At 37.1% G+C, this 22,937-nt stretch overlaps 1 protein-coding gene across 2 annotated transcripts in view; it reads right to left on the bottom strand.

The window, feature by feature from the left end:
* Positions 1-22,937, bottom strand: part of PTPRR (protein tyrosine phosphatase receptor type R) — a 241,976-nt gene that overhangs the window by 9,414 nt on the left and 209,625 nt on the right. For both annotated transcript variants that reach the window (XM_081059302.1, XM_081059303.1), the window contains 3 exons: positions 12,688-12,798; positions 11,193-11,350; positions 7,249-7,362 (listed from right to left, as the gene is read on the bottom strand). In XM_081059302.1, the coding sequence (XP_080915428.1) occupies positions 7,249-7,362; positions 11,193-11,350; positions 12,688-12,798 (383 nt within the window). The remainder of the gene's footprint in view (positions 1-7,248; positions 7,363-11,192; positions 11,351-12,687; positions 12,799-22,937) is intronic.

The raw sequence follows: 22,937 nt of genomic DNA on the forward strand, positions 1-22,937 counted from the left end.
TTATCAGTCGGCCAAATAAACATACATTCATATGCATCACTAATTGTTGTGAGTTATAGAATAAAATTAATTTATAAGCATTATGGTTTTCAAAATTCAACTATTAGGTTGAAGTCTATGAAATACTTTACTGTTAGAAAAGGGTTCCTCATACCAGAAGAGGTTGGGGGGATACAATATAACCCACCTGTCTTTTTACAAATGTATACCTAGAGGCCTAGAGTGTACAAGTGGTCACCCAGGAAATGAGGGGCAGAGCCAGGATTAGCACCAAACTCCCTGACATCTGGTCCAGCGATTGCTGGCACCTCATGCTCTAGTAGCTGCCTGCTTACCTGTCCACTAGCCAGTGTTCAGACCTAATTGCCTGCCACCTACTTCATTTTTTCATTAAAAATGAACATTATGAAACATGTAGAATGGTCCATTCATGCACTTCTAAATAAAATACTTGGGGGTGCCTTGCCCTGAATTTGAACCTCTACTTGGAAAAAAAGAAATCCTATTTTAATTCAAAATATGCTCAAAAGTATTATTAAAAGGAGAATCACAGTCTTATGAATCTGCAACGAGAACTGTAGCATCTATTAATAGAAGTTGCCCTAAAGCCAATAAAAATAATGTCTTGCCAGAGGATGAGAAATTCACCAAACGGCTCTGTCATTGTTGTTACATTGGAAATATCCATTTAGCCATAACACACTCATCTCTAAACCGGGCCATTTGAATTTATTGCTAAAATGCAGATTTGTGACCTGAGTATAAATTGCTTGCTTTTGTCATGTTGGATAACAACAATCAGGCACTGTAATTTCTTTTTTAAAAAAATCAGGATTTTGATCCTGCCCAATGCTCAAACTTTTGACGTAGTCATGACACAAACCCCATTTTAAGTATTCAAATTATGTCTTGTCTTTTTCTTTGTTGTTAGCTATACCCTGGGCTTCTCAGAGGAAGCAACCACAAGAGGTGGGAGCAGATTATAAAAAAAGATGTACGATATGCAGCCTTGGATCACTTGGACCAGGGGCCATTGTTAAAAGAGAGTCTGAAAGGATAGGGAAAGTCCTGAGGAGCTTGTACTCTGTAGAGGACAAACACCTCAGCTCTCTGATATATTGGCTCTCTTTTGTATCCCTTACTATACTCAGCTGCATGCTTCCAATTAGTCCCACCCTTTCCTTTCCCCTTTTTAATGGTTCCACCCAGGCTCAAATTCCTAGGCCATCTCCCTCCAGTCTTCTCTTTACCATCAAACTTCTTGAAAAAATAATTTATATTTATCATTTTATAAATTCTTTTCCTCCCATTTAGATATTCTTTGAGGAAAGTTTTCTTTTTCTTTTTTTTTTTTTTGTGGTCAAATAAATGTGAAAGAGTGCTTAAAGGAAGTTAAATGGGTTTCTAAGTTGGGGGAACTTTTCAGATTCTTTAATGCATTAATTCTTATTGAAAATAGTCAAGTAGAGAAGGGTTCTAAGCAATACAGTTATATAATAGCTTTTTCTCTAACTTAATTGAGAATATATATATATATATATATATATATATATATATATATATATATATATATATCTCTTAGACTGGCCCGAAAACAGTCTAAGAGAATTTGGGACTTAAACTCATAGTTTAATCAGTAATTTAACTGTGCCCTGAGAAACACAGTCTGGAAAAGTATGTTGAGGAATCCATCTTTCTACACCGAGGTGCCTGATGCCTGTTTCGTAGTAAGTGTTCAGTAAATGTTTGCTGAATGAAGGAACATATGCACGATTCAGGAGCACCACACCGAGCAGAGATCTCGGGTGACTGTTCCACGGGACACAGGACACAGGATTCAGGCCCATCTATAAACGCCCATCCTAAAAACACGCCACCATAGGTCTGCCTTCATGGGCTAGTGTCTTGTGCACTCACAACCTCACAGCCCGCCCACCATGCTGAGAAGGACTCTGCAGTTAGGTTGATGCTCCGCTGTCACTGTATTGAAATAGTTAATAATTTCTTTAAAAAGAGGTCCCCACATTTCCATTTTGTACTGGGCCTCACAAACGAGGTAGCTGATCTTCCGGAGGCATCTCTTGCTAGAGATCTCCTGCTCCCTCACTATGCCCTGCCCCTCCCCAGTGCCCTGGAGTTGTCTACCAGTCTCCCTGACTGCAGAACCTTAGGTATACCCAGGTTCTGGAGTCTTCTCTTCAATTCTTCTTCAGCAAAACCTATGTTCTGAACATATTGATAACACAGAGAGTAACAGTCTCTTTAGCTAGCATGCTGGAAAGGATGGAGCATCTTGTTTACAAAGTGTTAATAGCTGAGAGGACAAAGTGTTACCTGAGCTCTGCTCCCATCTTTCTAGGTTTAACAAAATTTAAAAAGGAGTGGCTCTTTTAGCAAAGGATTGGCTCTCTAAGAGTAGTATTTTAGATATTCAGTATGCATAGATATTTTTGGCATCCTCCATAGATAGATAATTTGGGATGAGGTAACTTTCCCGTATCCCTCAAATGATACTCTTACGGCAACTGCTGACAATATCACTCTACCTATTCATGAAATAGCTCTCATTCATATTAAACATTGTTTAAAAAATTATGGTGTTGTTTCATTTTTTATATGGCAAAGCATTATGAAAGAGATATGTTTTTCTTAAGCAGTTTTACAATAAACATATTAAAAAACGTGTTTACTTTTATCTACAATTGTCGAATTCCAAAGAAATCTATTTTGCCATTTTCTAAGCTCCGTGACTGGGTAAATTGCTTGATATATCGAATTCTTTGTTTCCACGTTAAAACAAAAAAATGAAGCCAAAGAATACCTCTTTTCCTACTTGTAGATTCACTTTGGGAGTTAAAGGAGACGTGTGCTTTGAAGACCATGTAAAGAGGCCATGATTAAATAAATACACTTCTGAATGTGAATAGTGCATTCTGGAATGTCTAGAAGACAGGTCAAGAACTGAAGGCAAGGATGACCACAGAGTCTACATTGGGCATGAGGTTTGAAGAACTGATGAATGATGAAAAACTGTAGAGCAGAAAGGTGAACGTCTGGATTTTCTGAGGCCAGCGTTCCCTTTACCGGCATGAGTTAAGAATATGGTCAATGGTAACAGTTAGCTACAAATTTGAATTTTTAAAATGAGTATGACAGGAAAAAGCTGAACGGAAGCAAGAAGGAAGAGGATGGAGGAAAAAGAAGTTGGATGGGGTGAAGGAAAGGAGGAAGGTTTTCTGTGCTGCTTTTCATAACAAATAGGCTAGTGCACAGCAGAAGGAAGAGACAAGAAAAGTTAAACTGATGCTGGTCCTGTGAAGGAAGGAAGGAAAAAGAAAAACCTTTCAAGGAAATTTTTAAGGAGACTGTCTGTTTCATAAACAACAGCTGCTCAGGAAGAATTTATATAGAAGGGATCTTGATTAATAAATCAGAATGATTTCGAGACACATATTGGCAGTGATTCAAATCCAGGGGGTGGAAAGCCCATAGGCTTCAGATCAGCAGAGAAGTTGGCTATGTTTTCAAGATCCTATCAGGAGTAAAAGGACAAGCCTTGTGGGAAGACCTTGGTGGTGGTGGAAGGCCAAGGCTAAATTTTTCTGACTATTTGTTTTAGGAAGGAAGGAGCAGATAGAAGAGGCATTGTGATACGGTTTAAAAAAAAATGTATTTGCGATTCCATTCAAAGTTAGAGGACGATTTGGTAGACTTGACAGGGTAATGTGAGTGGGAAGTGGAAACCAAGGTGGAGGTCAGGCTAAAAAAGCAGGTGGGGGAGGTGGGAGATGGAAGGGTAAATAGGCAAGATTAAGACTAACAAGAGTACAAGAGCTCCCCCCACACTCCCAAAATGAGCAAATCAAGCCCATTGTTTTTCACCATCCAAATAGGGGCAGAGCAGGTATTAAAGGCCAACTTGGTTCGCAGTAAGTTTAGACCCATGCAGGTATCTAGGGCTCATGGAGTTCCAACATTAGCCAATAGGAAAGGAGGGTACAGGGATAGAAACTAGAGTCCCTGAGGGATTTGGGGTCCCATGCACGAGCCTTGTTACAGAAGCACACAGCAAGAGAGACCAGGGTCATTTCGGGAGCGGCTCTAACTGACTTGGTGCTGTCCCTTCCTCTGTGATGCAGGGCCCCTTTCTGAATGATGGTAGATCCTAGAGTCTGACATGAAGCAACTGGATCCTATTCCGGCTGGAGGGGAAGGTACTGGATGGAAAGCAAGAGGGTTTCAGGAGACGAAGACAGCAATTGTAAGAGGAGAAAGAAAGATAATTGGAGTGGACCTTCTTATGTACAAAAAGAAAACATTTGTAGAAGCAATCACATGTGGGGTATGTGAAGGTGAAGGTGGGGAGGATAGAGAAAGGGAAAGAAACATAGGCTAAGTGTTCTACTAAGTACGTCACAGGTGTAATCTCATCTTAATGTCACTGCAACCCTGTGGGGGTAGATTATTAGTCCAGGTTACAAACGTGTATTCAGGTTTCTTGCTATAGATAGTGATAATAACTGTGGCTAAACTTGGTTGTACACTTACCATGTAAAAGGCACTTTATAGATTCTCTCTCAATCCTTACAACAAAATTAGGAAGTTGATACTATTATTATTTCCACTTTCCACATGAAAAAAACCGAGGCATGGAGAAGTCCGGTAACTTGCCCAAGGCCACACAACTAGAAAATGGTGGAAACCAGGATCGAAACCCAGGCAGTCTGTCTCCAGCGCCCAGAAACTTAACCACCATGATTAAGTTAAGAGACAAACAGAGGGAAGGGATGCTTACAAAAACTTAGAGATTATTATTTAAAAGGAGACAAGGACAGACAGCGATGGGGAGGGAAAACCTCATCCAGAAAGGAGAATTTGAAAGTTTAATTTTTAGAGCTAGGAGAAACTTTATTGATAATTTTAATAACGATGAAGATAATACCACAATGAAAATTTATTGAAGGCTTACTATGAGCCAGACTCAGCTCCAATGAGATATATTAACTCATTGGATTTTCAGAACCATCCTTTGTCTCTGATGGAAATCCCAGCACCTAGCACATAGTAGGTGCTCAATAAATATTTATTGAATGACTCTTAAAAGGTGACTCTACAGTTTTACTTTTAGGAAACTCTAGGTCGTAGAACAAAATCCCTCTTGTTTTATTACCTCACAGCATTTCTTTGTCTGAAATTATCCTATTTTCTTCGTAGCTTGTTCATGATCGCCTCTCTCTCTGTCTCTGTTAGCGTGTACCCTCTAGGAGAGCAGAGCCTCACTCATCTTGCCTAATACTGCACAAGGCTTTGGGCATGGAAAGTGATGAATAAATATCCGCAGTATGAATGAAAAAGAGAACCCAGTATTTTAGCCTTTCAGAACAACTCTTTTTCCACTATAACACATTGAATTCCAGAGTAGAGACGCAGGCCGCTCACGTACTAGTATGCATCTTTCTTTCTGTGTCTGTTCTCAAGGAGCCCCTGTTCACTATTTCATCACTGACTCAACTGTTCATTTGCTTACGTAAGCTTAGTTGTGGAAAAAGGGAAAATAAATGTCTTGGTTCTGTTTTTAACACATAAACAGAGATCATCAGAGAGGTGATCAAATGATCTCTGTATAAAAAACAGAGACTCTTTCACCTTATACCCACTAGGATAGCTACTGTTAAAATAAACAAACAAACAGAAAATAACAAGTGTTGGCAAGGGTGTGGAGAAGTTGGAACCCCTGTACACTGTTGGTGGGACTGTAAATAGTGCAGCCACTATGTAAAACAGAATATGGTATTCCTAAAATAATGTAAAATATAATTACTATACGATCCAGCAATCTCATTCCTGAGTATAATCAAAAGAATCTCAAACAGCTATTTGTACTCATGCTTATCACAGTATTATCACAATGGCCAAAAGGTGGAAGCAACCCAAGTGTCCATTGATACATGAATGGATAAACAATAGAGGATATGCATGCAATGGAATAGTATTTAGCCTTAAAAAGAAAGGGAATTCTGGTACGACATGGATGAATCTTAAAGATATTATAGTTAATGAAATAATCCAGTAACAAATGGACACATACTGTGGGAGTTCACTTATGTGAGGTATCTAGAGTAGTCAAATTCAGAGTCAGAAAGGGAATGGTGGTTGCCAAGCTGGAGGGAGAAAGGGGGATTTGTTGTTTAACAGGTACAGAGTTTTTCAAGATGAAAAGATTTCATGAGATTCGTTGCACAACAATGTGGATGTATTTAACATGCCTGAACTGTACTCTTAAAAATGGTTAAGATGGGGCCGGCCTGGTGGCTCAGGCGGTTAGAGCTCCATGCTTTTAACTCCGAAGGCTGCCAGTTCGATTCCCACATGGGCCAGTGGGCTCTCAACCACAAGGTTGCCAGTTCAATTCCTCGAGTCCCGCAAGGGATGGTGGGCAGCGCCCCCTGCAACTAAGATTGAACATGGCACCTTGAGCTGAGCTGCCTCCCAGATGGCTCAGTTGGTTGGAGCACGTCCTCTCAACCACAAAGTTGCCAGTTTGATTCCTCGACTCCTGCAAGGGATGGCGGGCTGCGCCCCCTGCAACTAGCAACGGCAACTGGACCTGGAGCTGAGCTGCGCCCTCCACAACTAAGACTGAAAGGACAACAACTTGAAGCTGAACAGCACCCTCCACAACTAAGATCGAAAAGGACAACAACTTGACTTGGAAAAAAGTCCTGGAAGTACACATGTTCCCCAATAAAGTCCTGTTCCCCTTCCCCAATAAAAAATCTTTAAAAAAATGGTTAAGATGGTAAATTATGTTAGGCACATTGTATACAATTAAAGAAGAGTAGGCTGAAAAAAGGACAACTCTTGGTAGTATGACATATGATTCATTTTAAAGGATCAAGATCCTTAAGTGAATGATTCAGTTAAGGCAAATGAAAACGCAGAGTACATAGAAAGAAATAAGGATGTAAGACTAAGAAGGAACAGCTACCACCCTAAACAACCTGTATCAGAGACAAGGGAGGATAAGCATAAGATCTTGGTTTTGGACTTCTGATGGTTGGTGTTTCAAATAACACTTTCTTTGATGGTTTCTTAATGTAACGCACAGTCCTAAGCACTTTACAAAAGTCACTATAGAGATTTAGGACTTTGGAGCATGCGATGTTTACAAAGTCAGGCTGATCAGAGCGGGTTGTGACTAATCACGCTGCTCCAAAGTCTCTATGACACCATCCCGCAGACACTCACCTGTCTACACGAAGCTGGCAGACAATGTTTAGCACATCAACGACTCCTTCTTCTTTCAGCTGTCGACAGCAAATGGATGTAGCAATAAAACACCCCGTTCTACCTATCCCCGCACTGAAAAGAAAGGACAAAGAATAACAAGGTGGAGGAAAAATAGTGAGGATAAAATATATTCTTTTAAGAAGGTACTTTTAAATTTGAACCAACAGTAAGGATTAACTACAACAGAAACAACAATGATTCTTACGGACTGAGTATAACAACATGGGCTCTGTGCTAAGTGCTTATGTGACATTCTTTCCTTTAGTTATTTGCAGTAGGATGAGAGGGGTGGAGGGAGGTGATGGGTGGGGAGAACAGTGAAAAAGGCACTGTAATTGTTCTACAATGAATAATTAGAGCCTGGATTTAGGTAAGGTCTGGGCCCTAGAAAGGAGGGAAAACACTTAGACGCACATCATAAATGTGAGTCTGGAGGACTGGAGTTGAACAGTCAGAAAAGCAAAAAGTCAGGGGGGTTGAGAGGCAGGCTGAGAAAGGTGAAGGGATTAAGAAATTCAAACAGGTAGTTACTATAGCATGGGGATGTAAAGTAAAACATAATATAGTCAATGATATGGTAATAACTGTGTGGTGACAGGTGGGCACTAGACTAATTGGGGGGAATCACTACATAAATTATATAAATGTCTAACCGCTATGCTGTGCACCTGAAACTAACATAAAATAATACTGAATGGCAACTGTGACTACAGAATAAATAGTATATATATTTTTTTGTAAAAAAGCAAAAACTCAAAGAAGACTAGTCCTGGAGGATTAGAAGAATGGTAGTCCCAGTGAGACAAAGGGGGAATTCTGGAATGAGAGAGCTGATCTGAGGGACAGAGAGAGGGGAGTTTGGTCTTGGATATGCTGATGGTGAAGATTCCAGTGAATAACTGAAGATTCAATTCAGTTTAGGACAGAGGAGGCATTTAGAGGCACATTTTTCCAAATCATTTACATCCAGGTGATTGAGAAGAAACATCTGTCCTTAAGGGTTTACACATTCATCTGCCTTAGAGAGCATGTCATCAACTTAACAAACGCTAGATAGATAGATAGGTAGATAGATAGATACAGATCTCTTTCTCTCTGTCTCTCTTAGTAATTTCAACCACCAAAAGTTTTTATGGAAATTTTTTTCAAATCTACATTTATATTCCCTTTCTTCTAATGTCTAGACTGGCATTCCATCTCCTTGATGTTACTATTTTGCACTTGCTTCAGTTCAATGTATCTACACCAGAATTAATTCTCTTTTCCCTCAATGGCATTACCAGTCAGCCACAAGTTTTCCAGCTTAGAAATCTTGGAGCCATTTCCAACATCTCCCACTCCCTCACCTCCCACATCCAATCTGTTACCAATTCTTATATTTTCCATCTTTACTGAGCTTCTGGGATCCATGCTTTCCTTTCTACAGACTGTGCTCACGTTTTCGACAGCTCCTTTCTTCATGATTAGCAATGATCTCATTTAGGTTTCCAAGTCTTAAGTCTTTTCCTGGACTAATTCACGACACACACAGTTGCTAGGGACCTGATCATATTACTCTCCACTCAGAAACTGTAGATGGCTGCAATAGTTACAGCACAACGTCTAAGTTCTTACCATGGTATTCATGACCTTGAATAATATGAATGTAACTTTCAAGCTTCATGTCTTTTCACTGTCCTCCTTGGACTCTTTGTGCCTTTTTTAAAAATATTAATTTACATGAATCATTGACAAAAAATGCCTTTTATTTTCCAATTTTCCTTTCTGTGTTAATGATATTTCTTCAGTCAGAAATGCCCTCCCAAACTACCTTTAAAAACCACAAACATTGGTCATTTTTAAAGATCTTGTTTAACATTGTTCCAACTTTTATAGGCTTTCTTCAGTCTTCCTAGTTTGAATTAATAGCTCCCTCCTTGGCACTCAAATAGCATTTATTTCTCCTATTTGGAACTTGTTTCTGTTGAATGTAAGTGCAAAAGAATTCAGAGGTAGAATGGTCTCTTTCAGTTGAAGTGTCTATTGAGAGTTTGTTTCATTAATGAGATAGGATTTGAATTGTACCCTATGAATGGCAGACATTTTGATTATCATGAATGAGAGAGAATACTCCATGCATGATAAGGGCATAAGGAAAGAATAGCTGCAGAACAGGATATATGATGTGTGACAATAAGTAGACGAGCTTGGCTTGAAGAGAAAATTATTTTAGAGAAATAGTGGGAAATAAGACTGGGAAGGTACACTGGGGTCTATAAAGGGCCTTATATGGAAAGCTAAGAGGTTTGGACTTTATCCTCTAAAACAGTGGTATGTTGTTGTTTTTCTGGGGTTTTTTTTTTTTTTTTGAGAATTTGATGAAAACTATAGACTTTCACTCCCCCAGAAAAATTCACATAATTTAATGTACTCAAATTTGCTCCGAGTAACATCAAGGAGTTCACTGACCCCCGCAGCTCATCCATAGACCCAAGATTAAGAACTTTTGCTCTAGGCAATGGGAAGCCATGTGATGAAAGAGGGTTTTAGGAGCATCATCCAAGAGAAGTGCATTGGGGAGGCCATAGTTGGGGTGGGGCATGGGGAAGTGGGGTGTGTGTGTGCAATTAGCTGACTACTTCTAAAATACATGAATGAGGTCATAAAGGTCTGAACTTGGGTGGTTGGACAGGAAGTGATGATTATGGGAGAAACTTTGAAGGGAAAGCCAATCTGGTGACTGATTAGATACTAAGGCTAGAATTGCAAGAAAGGCCAAAGATAACTGTAGATGTTAGACGTTGAGTGCCCGGAAAAAAGATGGTCTCATTCTTAGAAATAGTAATCAGAAGGGGAGCTGATTTTATAGAGGAAGTGGCTAGGTCGTTTTAGATATCCTCAGTGTTTTATGATTTTGGGTGGTTCCAGCCCTAAAGTATGGACAATTAGGTTGTTTTTCTTTGGCCCCAAGCTAAGTTTGGAATAAGGCCTAGAGCTAGAAACTAGATAATGATGCCTCTGGATAAGTAGACATATAGTAAACTTTACTCTTAATTAAACCACAAAAGTTCCAAAAAGGAGGAGGATAAAATTATCATTTAAAATAATGTATTTTATTAAAGGTATTATAAAAAGCTATCTTATAAAATTTTAATTAAAGAAAGCGACCCAAATTACAGTATTTTGAGGAAGTACGGAGAATAAATGTCTGGTTATCTAAATGACTTTAAAAATGTTTGCTTTTGTTTGGGCACACTAAAAGGAAAACAAAGGGGATGATGTATAAGTTATGAGAGGAGAGCTTTCAGCTAGACATTAGAGATACCAGGGACATCTGTTGCTTTTGTTGGCCTACCCTCCAGTAACCCATGTTCTCTGGCAGTGGAACTTTGTTTTCCTTTTGGAGAACTACTACTTGCCCACCTCCCATTTTATAATTTATTCCTATATGTTTTTCATGAAATAACTTCTAAAATACTTGACTGGTTTTTAACAAATTTGAAATAGTAAATGTTACCAAGATATAATTCATATAATTCAGATGCCATCTTGAAACAACAAAAAAGCCACTGATAATCAAAAAATCATATCTGTCATTCCTAGTGTATATTAGACTGACGAGACTAAATGAATCAAAGTAAGTTTCAAGACAGAGGACTGAATAAGGTGTCCTGTTCCCTGAGCCATTTATTTAGAAGTGGTATATCCTCCACTGTGTAATTTTTTGCTGAAAATGTGCTACTATGGTCGCTGTAAATATCATCTTGATCAAGACTTGAATGTTAGGGAGTTCACCGATTTCAGTAAGTATTGAATTTACTGACAATGTCACAATCAGGAAGCTAAACCGAACTTCTATCTGCTCTATAACTTTACGAAAGATGGACAGTTTGCTTAGGCAGAAAGGACAGTTTATGCCTTACCTGCAGTGGACCACCACAGGCCCCCGGCCCGCACAAGCAAGTCTGTCTTCTTCTACATCCAGCATGAGCTGCAGAAGCGGCTGGGCACTGTCTGGAGTCTTGTGATCAGGCCATGAGGTGTACCAGTAATGCTTCACATGTTGGGTGTGACTTCCTTGCTGAAAATAGCAACAGCCACCAAATGTCTCATTTATTTGTACAACTAAAAGTTATCGAAACCACCATCCTGCATTCCTTCTATCACCCCCATCTTGCTGGCAACTTAGTCCTAGGTGGTAAAGAAATCTAGGAGATTTTTGAACAACCCTTCACCTCGAGCAAACTTTACTGTAACTATTTACTGATATCAAAGTTTGCCAGTCTTGCCTGTATTAAATGAGAATATATATTTAGCATAGAAAGTGTAGAGGGAACATATGCTACACATACATTTGTAATTTATTACTGTAAACAAAATGGTAGATGAAAATGTAGCCAAGAAAGAATTGGGATATAGTGTATTTCCTGCTGTTGGAACATTCCTGAGGTTATGAAAGACATATTAACCAATATAAGGACACTTAATTTTATATTCAGCCACTCTAATATTTCTTCATTCATCCTAAGTTCCGGTTTTTAATAGCAGTGAGAAATCCCAGTAGTAAAGGAGTTACAGGGGTCACAAGATTAGAAACGCTTTCAGTGAGGGGCCATGCATATCATCTCAAAACTCAGTGCCCACTGGGGGCCTGGCATGGACTAGGCACTTGAGGAGATGTAGTGAAAGACAGGTGTTGGTCAGTGCCTTCCTATCCCGAGTTTCCCATTAAAAACCATTGGCACAGCTCTGTCGCTACTCTCTCTCCATTATCGTTATGTCCCAGCAGTGAGGCTCTAGATAGGATTGAAATCTTTGAGATGATTGTTCTCTAGAAGCAACAACAATACCATGGCAACGTTTGTCAGCATCTGCTGCCCGTAAGCTAAATCAGGTAATTTTTCTATGATGTAATCTGGTCTGGGGAAAGTCCCTATAAATTACTGTAATTTCAAGTTTTGGCAGATCACATCAACCCTTCAGGTTTGTCTTGCCTCCCACAGCCAGCCACCCACAAGCACAGATTTTCTGTTTCACAGTTTCCAGGCCTTACTTAAAGCTACTTAGGCCAAAGTGACATTAACAAAAAAATCATGGGCAAGTCTCCAGAGCAAGCTTTTAGCCAAAGGCATTCAAAAGGTTAAATGAAGAGATCTTTTATTTATGCAAATTAGAAGATCATAACATCGTACTTAGTGAATTTCCTGACTAGCTGCTTAGTTAATTGAATTATTCCAGATACTAATAGTAGCTGACCACAAAGAAATACATGAGGGAATGATCATAATTTCTCTTTTGATCTTGACATTATTTAATTTGTTTAAAAATAATATGCAGTACTTATGAGAATGTATAATTTCAAACTAGAAATGTAGGTCTCTAACACCATTTACTTTGCAGATAGCTACATAATCGTACCTTTAAGACCAGGTTTCGAACAGTGTAGTTATCACATTCATTTACACTGATAACCAGAACCTCCACTTTTCCATAGATTCCTCTCTTTTCGGGCCAGTATAGTACACATTTCTGGTGAAGGGGAAAGAAGAACACAGCGAATATTAATGATTTTCATTGGCCTTGGAGTACGTTTCATTCAAGCATCTCAAGAGCTTTTATTTAATTAATTAAAACATTCCAGTATCAAATATTACAATTCTGTAAATGCTCTAAAACAATGGAATTATACATTTTAAACAGGTGATTTTTGTGGTACACAAAGTACATCTCAATAAGGCTGTTCTTTAAATAAAGTATCAATTTTTGCATGTGCCTGTCAAACACTGCTGCTACTAATTCCACACACACACAAAAGGTAAAAGTTCCCAAAACTCCACAGATAAATTAAGAACTAATTAATAACTAAGTTAGGAATTCAGAAATTAATTTCCAAATATCAGAGTTTATCATGTGATAACTAGAAATAAAAGGAATGCTTCTCACAATAACTGAGGCAAGTCATACTGTCTTGCTTAGTCAAATGGAAACGTCTAATAAGAGTATCTGTAATGTGTTAGATGCCACAAAATGAGGTTTCTCTTGTATGTAAAGTAGATGTAACAACCATTAATACTTCTATGGTGGTATATTTTCCAGAACCAAGGGTCTTTTCACTTATGGGGTCCATTGAAATAAATGTATAACAAAATTATTTAAAAAATATTTTTATAATGGCTCCTCCTTGAAGGGTTTAGTAACAGTAACGATAATTATATTGCAAGCAAGGCAATATAATGTGATGGTTAAGGTGCAGAGAGCCTGGATCCAAATTTTGGTTCAACCACTTATTAGTTGTGAATCCATAAGCAAGATACTTAACCTCTTTGGCCTCAGTTTCCACATGGAGAGCACTTAGGCAGGCATACAATAAAGCATTCAAAATGAGGTAAGAATGTTGGATCTGCCAGCATTTCTGCGTGTGGGTTGGGATCGTGTCTCATGAGACTGAAGAATGGACACACAGACTAGGGAGAGGCAAAGACTTAAAAAGAGGAGAGTTTATTGAAAGCAAAGGGTCAGAGCTCCCGAGCGGGAGGGGTCCCGAATGGGGGTGCCCAGTGACTGAGGCAAAAGCTCTTACTTTTATACCTTCCCTTGCCTGTTTGGGGAAAAGGGCTGGAGACTTCTAATGGAATTCATCTATCAGGTTTGTCCTGTTTGCCCATCCTGAAGGGATTAATGAAATCACCCATTCCTATCTATCAAATCTGCTCCTTTGTCCGGCCAAAAGGGATTTAAGATAATTGATTAACCTCAGGGCATCTATGCTACATTAAAAGAAAACTACAAAATGAGATTCAAGCATACATACATATTTATTATTTTGTTTTTTAGTCAACTGCAAAAGACCTATTAAATTTTTTTACCATATATTTTAATGATTAAGTATGTAAAGCGTGAAATTTGATGTTTTATTGCGAAAGCGCAGGGAAGTAATGTTAATTTTAGAAATATTGTTTAAATAGCACTTATTTTCTTGCAAACACGTATGCATATTTATAGAGAAATTCCTTTTTCACTTGTTGCCCTCAGTTGGGACCTTTCAGTACCCAGGACACTTGTTTTTTCACATCTATGTCAAAGGCATATGAGCACATTTAAAAAAAATTAAGAACTTATGATTCAAAAGAATCACAGAACTACAGGAGAAGACATGTAAAGTGAATAGACACACACCTCCATATTCTATTATGCTCAGTTCTATTTCACAAGCTAGAGCCACGGAGGAAGCCACTTTGCCTGGTAGAATCACTGTTTCTTTCGTCCATTACAATAAAAATACATTTGCATCCTCTATATTCTGGTTCATTTCCAAACAAAGTAAATTGTTTTCACCTCTATATACATGCCACCCCACACCCAAGACAGTCAGGCAATCAGGCTGAAGACATTCTGGCTGACATGACGTCAACATTAAGAAAAATAAAACCTTTTAAAAATAGAACAATTTATTTCCCTCCTCATTTACAAGTTGTCAAACGTCTAAAATTTCCCCAGTTTGTTAAAGACAATCATACTAACCAATTTGCTTGGTTTCTTTAATGGAGCATCAAGTATTTCGCTGCAAGACCCGAACTATTGTATATCTTAAAACCCATGCCTCCTGGATGAATCCAAGAAGAGACAAAGAGTCTTGAGAAAGGTATTGAACAAAAAAAGAGGCATTCAGGGGTCCAGCAGTCTGGCATACATGCCCCATTGTCCACAATCAGGCCCCTCTTTGGGAAGGTGGCTCTCCAAACCAGCAGGAAAAGCTTCGAGGCAGAGGCTCACAGCCTGCACCCTCTCAACAATAATTGAACAGGCTTGTGCACCTACTTGATAAATGGAAATGCTGCTTGCTTCTCTCCCAAGCTTGCCCGGCCCTCTTGAATGTTTTTCTTGACTCTTTACCAAAAATGCAATTGGCAGCCAGCTCCCCATAGACAATGCAATGTGACTTGTTCATTCAAACAACCCTTAGTTAGCATCCCATCTACTTTCTGAGATACAATAGTTTATTTTTACACACTGAAGACATTCCTCCCCCCCTTTTAGGAGAATGTAGAAAAAGAGACCAGATATGTGTAGGTGCTTTTGAATGTGAGGTGGGGGAGAGCTGCAAATGTAGTTGTTTCTAAGAGCACAAGTTCATGTTTAAAATATTTTTGTGAACAGCTTTATAAGGTTTCTCTATTGTGGTGCTAACAAAGATATGAAGCAGGCAGAAAATGCAAGGAAGGAAAATGCTCTCTTTACAGATAATATTGTGAAACCACACTAATTGTAGGTAATTCGAAATAGCACGCTATCTAGCAGAATATAACCCCCATATCATCACTATTCTTCTTCTAACTGGGCTAATCCTTTCAGTAAAATTATCTATTAATTCCAAGAATTCATAATTTGGAGGAAAAAGAGGTTTTCAGAGGGTCATGTGTCACTTGTGCAAACAATTAGCAAACCCTGACTGTAAAGATTCTGGACATCAATCAATTCTTCACAATCAGTGGTTCACAGCTAAAATAGAATGCATCACAAAGCAATGCAAATTCATATTTCAGTGATTTTTTTTTTCTTTGACCCTCACTCCTCTCACCCCGACCATGTTAGGGCTATTTGTGTATAAAGAAAAACGAGATCTAGTGAGTAGTTTAGTTGCCTGAAAAAAAAAATCTTTTTGAATGTTACTTTCTTTTTAAATTCTATGCATCTAAAATCAGAGATTTTGCTGTATGAGCCAAAGACATGTATCATCACATAGAAAGTGGCTCTAAATAAATAAAAATTAGATAGTCGGCTTCATTTAAGTTACATTAGCTTATGAAAGGAATAGAATGAGTGGGATCATCTACAATAACTATTATTGTAGTTAATCTTATTCCTGGTTTTCAACTAAATATTACTAATATAGGTTTAGCAATTTAATATTAAAGTACTTTGACCAACATATCATTTAATCCCTTTCACAATCATTTGAGCTAGTTGGAGCAGATATTATTATTATTATTATTATTATTATTATTATTATATCATTTTACAGCAGAGGGAACTGAAGGTCAGTTCCGTTTTGCTAGGGGTCTCTGGGAAAATTCCCTTGGAGACTAGGACCCTCTGAACAAATATCATTTTATAAATTCAACTTGTCCAATCTCTATCTCTTATCTGCACATTTGTCTAGAGCTCTAGTGACTTACGTCTAGCCACTTAGTAGACTGTACCATCCAGAGGTCTCCACGAGTCCTCAAACTCAACATGTTAAAAATGGAACTTACTTTCTTTCCTCATAAAGCTTCCCTTCCATCAGGGCTCAGGACATCACCTTCCACTCAGTCTCCCAAGCCAGAAATCCTGAAGTCCAGCTCTCCCTTGTATCACATTCAATCAGAAACTAAGCACTGAAGCTTTTACCTCTGGAACACCTTTTGAATCTGTCTCCTTTTCTCAGTCCGCTCTGCTATTACCTTAATTCTGTACCTCATTACTTCTTACCTGGACTGTTGCTACAACTTCTTAACCTATTCTGTGCTTCACCTTGCTCTTCTCATATCCAACTCCTATATTCTGCCACGACTTATATTCCTGATATACAAATTGCATTATGTTACTCTATTTCCAAAACATCTTTAGTGCCTTTCTGCTGTTTGTGTAATGAAGCTCTGAGGTTTTGTTTGTTTGTTTGCATAGTCCCCTTACTACTCTATGCTCAAGCCACACCAAATTGCCCAATTTATATAGGCCATGTGGTTTCTTTGTTTGCTTGTTTAATTTTTTTCAATTACAGTTGACATACAATATTGTATTATTTTCTGGTGTATAAAATAGTGAGTAGACATTCGACTTCTGGATATTTATTTGAAGAAATCTAAAACACTACTTTGAAAAGACATGTTCAGTGCAGTATTATTTACAACCCAAGTGTCTTAAGTAGATGAATGGATAAAGAAAAGTAGATGAATGGATAAATATACAATGGAATTTACTCATCCATAAAAAAGAATGAAATCTTGCCATTTGTGACAACATGGTTGGACCTAAAGGGTATTACACTAAGTGAAATAAGCCAGACTGAGAAAGACAATAACCATATGATTTCACTTATATGTGGAATCTAAAGAACAAAATAAATGAACAAACAAAACAGAAATAGATTCATAGATACAGAAAGCATTTTGATGGTTGCCAGATGAGAAGGGGGCTAGGGTAATGGGTGAAAAAGGGGGAGGGGATTAAGAAATACAAATCGAGATGTGGGTTTCTTGTCTTCCTTTGTAAGCCATTGCTCTGCCTGGATTATGTTTCCTTTGAGAACCTATTCACTCTTCAGGGCCCTATTAAAAAACTCCAAGGCTTCATATGAGGTATTTGGCCAAATGTAATGAAAATTAATCTTTTCGATGATTTTATCAGATAGAGAAAAAAAGGGTATGAAAGAAGGGAAAACTTAAAACATGATTTCTTTACATGCCTTTTTGAGGGTAAACTGCAAAATGCCGACTAGGTCAATCAATGGAAAAAATGAGGTTTATAAGTAGTCACATAGTTAACTCACTAAAGTCACATAGATGAAAGATGCATGTAAAAATAGAGACAGAGGGTGGCTGTGTTAAATACTTAAGAGAAGTGTTATGTTAGGCCAAATCACCAAATGTTTCCTTACTTCATGAAAGATAAATTCAGTACATTATTGCACTATAAGGCCAATAATAGTGAGTTACTTGCCTTCTAATATCTTGTCTCCTTATTTGGCCCATTATTCTGTTGGGGCAATAATTAAGTGCATGGGCTTTGGAATCAAACAAACCTGGATTAAAATTTGGCTTCTATCACTAACTTTGAGGCTTTAGGCAAATGGCTTCAGGTATCTCAATCATAATATAAAGATAGTAAAGCCTACTTGGTAGAGTTAGAGTGAAAATTAACTGAATGAATGTATGAACTGGGCTTAGCACATGCATTCAATAAATGGTAGTGGGTAGACAGTATCTCCCACAGTATACATAGTATGATCAACATGTATAGCTACTTCCGTCATTCTTACAAAGTGATGCGAGGGGCACCCAGTAACCTCTAGAGGTGGTCTGAAGACTTTGGAAGTGTGTAAGTACGAGTTTTCATTTTTAGACTGATATACCTCCAGCTTTGCAGATTTTGCCATTATGCCTTCTCTATCAATGCAATTGTTCATGATAAAAGAGTTTGAATACTGCGTTTTCAAGATTCCCTGCCTTTCAAGAGGAATTTCCTTCTGAAGATTTATCTAAATGAAGGCATTCCTATTTACGAGCAATACAATCTCTCTTACAATATAAGATAACTGATTTTTCAGCTCTATTTTTAAAGGCTTTGTTTTCATTTTATAAAAAATAACCATGAGAATCTTGGGATTATTAAGTAAGAGCTGCCAACTGTTCATTTATTTATTTATTAAAAAGTAGAACGTTCAAGACAATATAAAGCCTGGGAATTTCTAAAGATAAACTCCACCTTCATTTTTTGGGGGAGGAAATGATTTTTGTCTATTCTAAACAATGATGCTTAAATTGAAAGTTGGCACATTTTTGATAAACAGCATTTTCCTGGTAGTGTGAAGTCTACTGCATTTTTCTTTTGAGCCAGACTTCTTAGTATCATTTTGATCTGTAAAACATCAAAGTTTCCTCTATAGCATTATATTTGCATGTTTAGGGAGTCTGGATGACAAGGAATTTTTGTTTTAATTTAATGAATAATAAACAATAAAAAGTCAAAATTTTTACTGCAATATTTGGGATTATGACTGGGTACAGGAAAATACAATTAGAAAATTACACATAGAAAACATGTAACACAATAGATTTAACTATTATTTCCAGAAGATATATCCCAGGCATTTTAAAAGACAAGAGGTTAAAAATGGTAAGAAAAAAATATATACCTCTCCGATTTCTAAATTCAGCCAAAAAGAAAAATTAAAAACTCACTCTCCTTTTAGTGTTGTCATTATTGCCAAAAAAATAGAAAAATAAAAAAATCTAGCTTTCAACAGATGCTCTTGGCTTTCCTAGGGAGAATGTGAATTCTGAGAATGGTACCAACATGTTGGCTCCAAGTATGATGGACTTGAAAAAGAAAGAATAACAGGGGCTCCATTCCTCTGAAGACTCAGAATGGAGACTTCTGAGCACCACCAGTGAACCAACTCAGTATCATGTTGAAATACATATACCGGGGGTGCCAAAAAATGTAAATACACGACTTGTATTCATCTTTTGTTATAGGTATATATTGAGTAATACATTTTTAATACAGTTTTTCCTTTCTTAAAATATGTATACACTTTTTTTGGCACCCTCTGTATATCTCCTACAGCAATTCTGTTAGATTGATAACCTTGGTCTTGGGGACAGAGGAGAAGAATCACTGACTGTTGGGGCTTTGGCATGCTTGCCAATTACTCATATCATCCCTACTAGACTTCTTTAAAATATGTCACACAATAATCAACCTCTAGGGAATGCTTTCTGACCAAGAATCTTAGCTGCTTCTAAGTTGATGAAAGTCAGGAACAAGGCATATTTCTGACTTTTTCTATAAAAGAGAACAAATACATCACAAGATTTGAGAAGTAAAATGTTCAAGACAGCAGTATTATGATTTAGCTTACAGTTACTACAACCTATTCTGCAATCCTTGTGAGTTATGGTTTCACATATGCTTTGCCAAGTGTTAATCCTTAATAAATATGTAACACTGATAAGTAAGAAATGTTTTCTGTGGAAAATGTAATTTATTTGTTTTAAAAACATTCACATGCTTATACTTACATAATTATGTAAAATTACAGTGCTATTTCTATGTTCATTTTATATGATTTTATTTTTAATTGAAGAGAAATAGAACTAGTAAGGGTATGAATGTACTTTGAGAAAACACATTATGACAATCTATCCAGAAAATTGTAATTCAAAACAAAATGGGAAGGAGTAATGTTATTAAGTAATTCTACAAAGATCTAGGAAATGTTGCTAAATCCTGCATGAGTTCTGGGTTGTCAGTTATTTTTCTTTCATCCCTTTGTAGGTATTATTCATCTGATTTTTGGCTTCTATTGTTGCTATTGAGAAGCCATTTGTTAATTACTCTGGTTGTTAAAGTCGTCTCTGTAGTGTTTTTCAGTTCCACAGATGTGTCTAGTTGTGGATTTACTTTGACTTATCTAGCCTCGGATTTATTGTGCTTTTCAAATCTGAGAGTTCATGTCTTTCATTTCATCAGTTTTGGAAAATGCCTAGCTATCATTTCCTCAAATATTACTTCTTTTTAAAAAAAGTATTCTCCTTTTTCTTCTTCCAAAACATCCATTAGACATATGTTGGACATTTAAATACTGTTCTCTATGTATCTTGAGCTCTCTTTCATATTTTTGGCCATTTTGATCCTCCATGTAATTTAGTTTGTTCTAGTTTTTAATCTAATAATTACTCAGGTGTTTCCAGCCTGCTATTAAACCTGCCTAATGAGTTTCTCTTTTTCATAATAATGTCTATATAATAATTATTTCTAGGACTCTTTGGTTTGTTTAAAAATCTCCCTAGTTGAGCAAAAGAAAAACTAAACATGTGGAATTACATCAAACTAGAAGTTTTTCACAGCAAAAAAAACCCAAAAAGGCATCCTACTGAATGGGAGAAGATATTTGCCAATGTGACATCTGAAAAAGGGTTAATATCCAATATTTATAAAAAACTCATACAACTCAATACCAAAAACAACAAATAACCTGGTTAAAAAATGGGCAGAGGACATGAAGAGACATTTCTCTAAAGAGGACATACAGATGGCCAATAGACATATGGAAAAATGTTCAATGTCGGTAATCATAAGAGAAATGCAAATAAAAACTACAATGAGATACCACCTCACCCCAGTCAGAATGGCTATCGTCAATAAATCAACAAACAAGTGCTAGTGATGATGAGGAGAACAGAGCACTGTTAGTGGGATTGCAGATTTGTGCAGCCACTATGGAAAACTACATGGAGATACCTCAAAACTCTGAAAATGGAACTACCTTATGACCCAACGATTCCACTCCTAGTTAACTATCCAGAGAAATCCAAAACACTAATTTGAAAAAAACATATTCATCCCTATGTTTATTGCAGTGCTTTTCACAATAGCCAAGACATGGAAACACCTGAAATGCTCATCAATAGATGATTGGATAAAAAAATCTGTGATACATTTATACAATGGAATATTACTTGGCCATAAAGAAGAATAAAATATTACCATTTGCAATGACATGCATGGACCTAGAGAATAATATGCAAAATGAAATAAGTCAGACGGAGAAAGACAAATATATGATTTCACTTATATGTGGGATCTAAAGAACAGAATCAATGAACAAACAAAACAGAAATAGACTCAAGAGATATAAAGGAAAAAAAACAACAACTGATGGTTGTTAGATGGGAGGGGGGTAGGAAAGGGAGAGAAGGTAAAAGGATTAGAAAGTACAAATTAGTAGTCACAATATAGCCATGGGGATATGAAATACAGTTTGGAGAATATAATCAATAATGTTGTAAAGATTTTGTCGGGGGTCAGATGGCGGGGTGCACTTCTCTTATTAGGGAGACCACTTTATGAGCTGTGTAGATGTCTGACCACTGCACTGTACACCTGAAGCTAAAAAATATTGAATGTTAACTATAATTTTATATCTATATCTATATCATCTATATGTATATATCAATATCTATATCATCTATATCTATACGGAGTACAGCACAGGGAATAGAGTCAATGGAATTGTAACAACTATATACAATGTCAGAGGGGTAGTATATTGTAGGAGGGGGGTTACCACCTTGAAAGGGGTGTAAATGTCTAACTCTTATATTGTTTTATACACCTGAAACTAAAAAAAAAAGGAAAGAAAGGAAGGAAGGAAGGAAGGAAGGAAGGAAGGAAGGAAGGAAGGAAGGAAGGAAGGAAGGAAGGAAGGAAAGAAAGAAAGAAAGAAAGAAAGAAAGAAAGAAAGAAAGAAAGAAAGAAAGAAAGAAAGAAAGAAGGAAAGAAAGAAGGAAAGAAAGAAGAAAAGGAAGGAAGGAAGAAGGAAAGAAAGAAAGAAGGAAAGAAAAATAGCAACAGGCAAGGGGAAGGATTGAAAATAGTAAAGACGCCCAGTTACGGCCTCTTTCTCACTAAAGGAAGCCAACCTATTGTATTTCTGAACTGATAAAGTAGAGTAAATTTATCTTTGAATACATTTTTAAAATTAAAGTTTATTGGGGTGACAATGGTTAGTAAAGTTACATAGGTTTCAAGTGTACAATTCTGTAATACATCATCTATATATCATGTGTGTTGGGGGGGGTAGACGGGAATAAAAGGGATCAAATATATGGTGATGAAAAGAAACTGACTGTGGGTGGTGACACACAATGAACTGACACACAATGAATAAAATTTAAAGTATTGATTATTTAAAAAAATAATCTTCTTAGTCTTTTTTGATAGTAGCTTGTTCCTTTTAAAGTTTTTTTATTTTATATTTTGTGTGCTTAAGTTTAAAATATATAGCTTACACTGTAGTTTTTATTATTCAATGTTTTTGTGGATCTATTTCTACTATTTGTTGCGTCTTCTGATTTTTCCTTATGTTGTTTGCTTATCTGTATATCTCATAATTTCGACTT

The sequence above is a fragment of the Rhinolophus hipposideros genome, assembly GCF_964194185.1.
Source record: "Rhinolophus hipposideros genome assembly, chromosome: 9".
NCBI classification, from domain to species: Eukaryota; Metazoa; Chordata; class Mammalia; order Chiroptera; family Rhinolophidae; genus Rhinolophus; species Rhinolophus hipposideros.